At 44.0% G+C, this 7,029-nt stretch overlaps 1 protein-coding gene across 1 annotated transcript; it reads right to left on the bottom strand.

Moving 5' to 3' along the window:
* Positions 1–3,655: 3,655 nt before the first annotated feature.
* Positions 3,656–5,170, bottom strand: LOC113778479. Its single transcript, XM_027323901.1, has one exon. The coding sequence runs from the start codon at positions 4,868–4,870 to the stop codon at positions 3,989–3,991; it is 882 nt and encodes a 293-aa protein (XP_027179702.1). The 5' UTR covers positions 4,871–5,170; the 3' UTR covers positions 3,656–3,988.
* Positions 5,171–7,029: the final 1,859 nt, after the last annotated feature.

Genomic DNA, 7,029 nt, shown 5'->3' with positions numbered 1-7,029 from the left:
AGGCCGCCTTTCCTTGCCTTTTTGAAAGGCGTTGTTCGCTGGAAGTTGAGTCCAACCAATCCAGCTAGAAATCTCATAATAGAAGAAGTAGCGTATTCGTCGTAGTTGATCCGAAAGTCTTCTTGGACCCCAGGATATATTGATTTAAACTTTATAGATGCTTATGCCTTTTTGTCTGCTTTTACTTTTGTTTATTAGTCTTTGGCCAGCAAACAAGACCGATAAGTAGATCTGCTGGGGTTAGTCTTAATCCTAGGCTTAGTGCTAATACAAATCCTGAGAAATGGAATCACCCCTTTCTTTTATCCTTCGCCTCCCTCAGCTTCCTCTCTTAAGAAACTTAACTAAACCAGTCGCTTTATTCTAGGAAGCGGGTCCTTGAGCGTAACACGGAATTGATCGATTTGAGAAGTTTGCTACTGGCACGCCCCGCAGGTCCTTCTATTGAGTTCATGAGGGTTATCTTTATCTCGGCGCTGCTTTCATTCTTGTTCACCAAGACGTAGCTGATCCGATCTAAGAAGATGATACTGACCGCGCTGAGGAGTTGGGATCTTGAGGTGACTACCCAAAGGATGTAGAAACAATCTAAGATCGTATTTAGTGCCTACTTATATTCCATCCATATAAAAGCAGCGGGCAAGGCTTAAAGTGAGAGCAGCCCGATCTTGAAGCTTTAGTTGGAGGACAAATAAGCAGCTTCTTTGCTTTGCTAGAATAGACTCTTAGATGGGCAGAATGCCACATTTCAGTCTATTGGGACCTAGAAACGATACAATCTTGACTTTATTTCCTAAGCTTGAATGTGGCGAAAAGCAAGGGAAGAGTTCAGGCAAAGCGATTGATTTAGTTGAGACCTCTAGATAGAGTACGAGACAAGACCAATACTAAGAGAGGGAACGTGGGAATATTGATTTACAGCAGGAATCGCTAGACAGAACTAAGACAAAACGATTGCTAGAAGAAAGAAAAGATAACCGGAAACCGGGAATCGAACTATTTATTAAATTAAAGTAAGGTCCGATGACCATCAACGGACCTTTATAAGATTATAAAAGCCTTACTAAAATAGAAAGATTATTTGCAAAGATCTGCTGAAATAAGGCCTATATTCGCATTTTCTTTTCATTGAGGGTTTTCCGGGCTTTCTACTATATACTATAGAAAGCAGAAAGAAAGTTCGAGTCTTTTTTTGAATCAAGAAAGATCTCAATCGGCTGTCGGCTCGAAACAGCTTAGATTTGCTCATTTAGGAATCATTTTCAAAAAAACAACAATTATCATATAATAATGGTGAGATCATTAGTGAAAGAAGGACCAAGGACGATCCTATCCTAAAGGAGAAGGAGGAGTCCGTTTTCTTTGAAGATCGAGGCGCCTTTTAGCGGACAATTATGACATTCTACAGAAGTCTTCTACAGAATGTGATTAAACTAGCGAAAACTTTTGTGCCAATTTTCCTTTTTCTCCTTGTTCTAATTAGTCTTCATTGGGGCTTGGGCTTGGAATGCCTCGTAGCCGCGTGCGACGGAGGAAGGGGTTCCTCGTCTGTCGCTGCGGAGTTCCATCCAGCGGGAGAACCGCGCGAGGAGACGCCCCCTCCGCCCCCTATTCCACGGGCGGTTCTCGTTCCGGAGTTAGTCCAACCTCTCCTTCCGGATAACCTTCGGATGGTGGAACTCCAGCAACGCTTATCCATCTATTTCATCGGTCGGCACGACCGGGCGCACCTCCCACAATTCTTGGGAATTTTGGAGAAACAAATGTTGCTAGAAAAAAGAATAGAAGCAGCATTGGTGCGGGATGGGTATGCCCCAGATAGTATTTTCGCCAAAAGAGGCGAAATACGGGGAATCGTCTTGAATCACCCTACTAGGGGGGTTGCGCTTTCTGAAAGTACCTTAAATAGGTACTTGAGCCAGATCGAAAGAGATGGCACTCGTCTAAGCACCCCCTATAGTAGAGTCATGAGAGCGATTGGGAATTTGAATCTCTTGATTCGTCGAAATAACGAGTAAAGCGGATCGCTCCCTGGGACGACTTAGGTGCTTTTTTTTAGTTCTAACATTTGAATTTCTCTTACATTCTACGTTCCCGAAATGGATCCTATCAAATATTTTACATTTTCTATGATCATCTCTATTTCAGGTATTCGGGGAATCCTTCTTAATAGACGAAATATTCCTATTATGTCAATGCCAATTGAATCAATGTTATTAGCTGTGAATTCGAACTTTTTGGTATTTTCCGTTTCTTCGGATGATATGATGGGTCAATCATTTGCTTTATTGGTTCCAACGGTGGCAGCTGCGGAATCTGCTATTGGGTTAGCCATTTTCGTTATTACTTTCCGAGTCCGAGGGACTATTGCTGTAGAATCTATTAATAGTATTCAAGGTTAAACATGACTCCTAGAGAGTTAACAAAATACGAAGTTCTCTTCTCTTTTCGTTCTCTTCTTTCTTTTTGATTTTGATTTGGTTGGCAGGGTCAGGGCCTTTCTCGCTGGGCGAGCGAATCCGATTCTAAAGTCCTTTCCTAAACCACTTCCCGTTCAGTTGCTGAAAGATAGAGATAAGGCTTTCTAAATGATATTGAGTTCCACGAATATGCAGGCTAGAAAGATGCTATTTGCTGCTATTTTATCTATTTGTGCATCAAGTTCGAAGAAGATCTCAATCTATAATGAAGAAATGATAGTAGCTGCTTGTTTTATAGGCTTTATCATATTCAGTCGGAAGAGTTTAGGTAAGACTTTCAAAGTGACTCTCGACGGGAGAATCCAGGCTATTCAGGAAGAATCGCAGCAATTCCCCAATCCTAACGAAGTAGTTCCTCCGGAATCCAATGAACAACAACGGTTACTTAGGATCAGCTTGCGAATTTGTGGCACCGTAGTAGAATCATTACCAATAGCACGCTGTGTGCCTAAGTGCGAAAAGACAGTGCAAGCTTTGTTATGCCGAAACCTAAATGTTAAGTCAGCAACACTTCCAAATGCCACTTCTTCCCGTCGCATCCGTCTTCAGGACGATCTAGTCACAGGTTTTCACTTCTCAGTGAGTGAAAGATTTGAACCCGGGTCTACGTTGAAAGCTTCTATAGTAGAACTCATTCGAGAGGGCTTGGTGGTCTTAAGAATGGTTCGGGTAGGGGGTTGTTCTAAAAGAAAGTGAAAATGCCATCTCTATGGACCATTCTATGTTATCTATTTTTTCCTCCTAAATTCATATATAGAATAAAAAGAATTCGTTGGCTCTTTAAATCACTGGGAAAGGTTCTTCAGGGTTGTGAGGAGGACCCTCTTCCTAGAGATTTGTTAGCGCGAGGTTTGTGGTATGCGAAACGTCTTTATGGTATGTATTTACTGTACCGCCTGATGGTGGACAGTTATGATGTTCGGAAGAAAGAGAGGGGGGGGGAAGGGGGTTCTCTTAAGAATAAAGAAGACAAATAGAATAGAATGAATGTTCATGCTAAGAGAAGAGCGGATCCAATACCAAGACGACTTCAGTGCTTATTTCGTTTCCTCTTTTCTTTTTTTTTTTTTTATAAAGCCATGGTATCTCAATTATAGTAGTTTATCAAGTGAATCCAAAATTGTAAGTCTAGCATCTAAGCTCCTTCCATGGGTAATTTATCTGTGGTTTCTTTCTTAACTATAATGCAAATGTCCGAATGGAGATGAACTAAACAACATTATTGCTACTAATTTTCTTTGAAAACAACCTGCATACCAGAAAAATTCACTAATTTCACTAAAAAAAATTCCCTAAATTCGCCATTATCCTACTTAGTACTGCTGCCAGAAAAACTTACGGCTACCCAACTTTCAAAGTTTCCCCAACAAATCGACAACAGCAGGTGAGAACTAGCAAAAGCCCAAGTTGATTTATCTGCAATTAAAGAAGGGGGTCTTCTGCACAATCGTAGCCGTCAAAATTCATAACAAAGAGCCCCCCAGAAATCCAGAGTATCATCAAGGGTTCTAACTTTCCAACGACTCTTCCCAGAAACGCAAATTTGGATCGGACGGGCAGAAACGAATCTTCCTCTGCAGCATAAGTCCGCACAGTAATCCTCCTCCACCACCCTCATTTTTCAGTTCCTTGAGTTTTCCGGCCACCTCCGTTCTGACTCCGTTCCATTCTTTCAAAACATTGGACGCCGTCGACGAAGACGACGTCGTCGATTCAGCACCATCCGACGACAAGTCCAACGACGAGAAGTCAAAGTCACAAGATTCTCCACCGCATGACTGCATGCTCCTACTCGACCCTATGCGGCTCAGCCTTCGCCGTCTCCGGCGATCATCCTCCTTTTCTTTCTTGATCTCAGCACCCATCAGATCACGGAAACTAATTGCCGACGCACCGCTGAATATTTCAAAATCGGAACAAGTGCTGCTGCAAACCGAAGCGGCGATGTTGAGGACTCCGTGAAACCTACCGGAAGGACGCCGGATTTGGACCGCAGTGAACGCCGGAGTTCCAATTGCGTCGGCCGAAGAGGGGAATTTCCCGAGGCAACTACTCAGCAGAAACCGTACGGTGCCGATGAGATAATCTCTGATGTAGCCCACGGCGTAGATTTCGACGGTGACGCCGGAGGGTTCGCAGGCAAGGAAGTGGGAAGAAACCCGAAAAAGAAACAACTCATTCCAAGTAGGGTTTTCGGCTCCGACACGGTCGGTTCGGGTCCGGAGCTTGGTTGCCGGGTCAACCCAAGCGAGTGCGTAGGTTTGCATCCGGCGACGACTTCCGGACGGCGTCTTTAAACCTTGGGCCGAGATCAGGTTAATCTCCAGAATCTGATTCTCCCCTTGGTCCTCCTCCATTAATGAATTCCTCTTTTCTCTCTCTCTAAACATCGCTTATTTTTCTCTCTACAATCGATTGGCTGTCAGGAATTCATCTTTTGAATCTTGATTCTCTTTTGCTGGAGATCAAATCATCTGAAGAACTCAAAACCCAAGTGAGAAGGGGGGAGGGAGATCGAGAGAGAGGGTCTTTTTAAAGAAAAAAAGTTTGATTGACATCTGTCTATTCATATTATAAAGATATAGTTGCCAACAAGCCAACTTGTAGGACGGACGAAGGGAAGACAAGGACCCTCTTGTAGGAGTAGGAGCTAGCCTTCATCCTCGTTGGTCCTTCTTTCTTTGCTTTGAAAGAGACTGACTATCAATCTCTTTCTCTTACGCAATTTCTCAGCGTGGAGTGAGGTCTTAATTCTCAATTTAGCTATATAGTACAATCTCAGATTCTAACCTAGCTATCTATAAAATATTGGAATGGAAACAAAGAACTTAGCAAAGAGAGATGGCAAGAGGAACGGGCTCAGGGCCTACTAGTATTATTTAATAAGACATGGAGCTTGGGGCGCTCGGTAGCGATTTGACTTGGACCAGCATCGAGTGAACATTTTCCCAACGGAAGGGGCGAAGTAGCTCCGCAGTCAATCAAGTTAAGTAAGTAGGCTCGCCCAAAGGAAGTTCCGTAGTGAGTAAAGTAATAACACTAAATGAATCTATAAAAATTTTCAATAACATAAGTTACCATAAAATAAAGAAATTGAATCCAAGAAGTAAACCACGGCACGGGGAAAAGAAATGGAAGCGTTAGCTGATGCGCATGGGATTGTATTGGACTTATTTATGAGTAGATAAAACCTCTCGCCTGTGTGAAGCTATATGCTCCTCAATGAATGTCCTGAATAGGATAGGATCTTTAGCACTACCAATACGATAGCTCAGAAAGCTCCACTCAATTGAGAATATCACGGAAGAAGAAGATTATAAGTCAAGGAAGGGGAAGACAGCACAAAGTAATCCGACCTGGCAGTGAAGGAGAAGAAGTGGGGGTAGAACAGATGGGTCAGAGAAATTCCTAGGATTAGCAAGCACGGCTTAGGTGGAAGCAGAGAATCCGGCGCTTTCTAGTTATATTGATTCAAAGGCACGGCTTAGAACTGGCTATCTGCTTTCGAGCTCGCCAACGGCATCATCCGTCTCGTCAACCGTTCCTATCAAGTAAAGGGTTTTAAGTCTCAAGTCTTGAGTCAAAGAAGGATCTTCAAGAAGAGCTCGAGTTAGGGATTATTGACCAATACAGAGGGATTTCCCAGCAGAGAAGGTGGGTCGAGAAGGGAGGGAGAGGCAACCTCGTAACACGGCATTAGTACAAGAGAGATATGAAGAGGTTGGGGGATACATAGTCACACGTACAGTCGGATGGTTACAGCGGTGAAACTCCATAGTTGAATAAGAAAGTTCCGTCTCCAGTTCAGGGGAAGGACAAAGGAAAGATTCAGCGAAGGATAGGTTCGGTTCCGTAGAGCGGTGAAACGAAGCAGATCCGTACTGATGGAAAGAAGCCCTCGCGGTTCTTATCAAAGTGGGAAGAAATCCGTGTTAGTATGAGTGCCAGCTCCAGTCTTCCTCATGGGGGTAAAAGGAAAGTCATGAGGCAAAAATCAAAACACATTGGCGGAACTCCTTTTTTCATACCGAAGTTAGGCTGGCTCGACCATAGGGAGAAGAAGGGAAGTACTGAATTTCCTTCCTTGCTTGTCTGGTAGTTGAATGGAGAGCGAGAGAGAGATAAGGCATGCAGCCAGGGAAGCGGATGATAGACCTGCAGAGGCGATCACTTTGATTCGGTATCTCAGATGTTGAGGGCGGCTTAATGAAAGGCTGCGGGCTCCGCCGGGGCCTACTCGCTCGAATCGCCCGGGATTCCGTTTTTTTTTGATGGATCGAGGAGAGGTATTCACTTCGAGGGTTCAATGCAGCTAGAGAGCTGCTGCACCGGAGCTTCTATGGCTGCATGCCCATTTATGGCTATCTAGTCCCAGGGAATGGAAGGTGAGAAGCATCATTTTAATCCCGATTGCCAGGTACAGTTTCATCTCTATCATCCGAATCCCCAGCTCCATCTCTATTTGTTTCTCCCGCCTCCGGTACGGACGAGCGGAGCAAAGGAAGCGAGTATGCTGCTAAGCGGCATTAGAACCGTCGATAGGGGATAG

Source organism: Coffea eugenioides, chromosome 7, assembly GCF_003713205.1.
Source record: "Coffea eugenioides isolate CCC68of chromosome 7, Ceug_1.0, whole genome shotgun sequence".
NCBI lineage: Eukaryota > Viridiplantae > Streptophyta > Magnoliopsida > Gentianales > Rubiaceae > Coffea > Coffea eugenioides.
Note: the sequence above shows the minus strand (reverse complement) of the source record. Positions and strands in the feature narration are given on the sequence as shown.

What these genes read in the sequence shown, in the direction of transcription:
- LOC113778479 (XM_027323901.1), bottom strand. Translation starts at nt 4,870, where the DNA reads ATGTTTAGAGAGAGAGAAAAGAGGAATTCATTAATGGAGGAGGACCAA.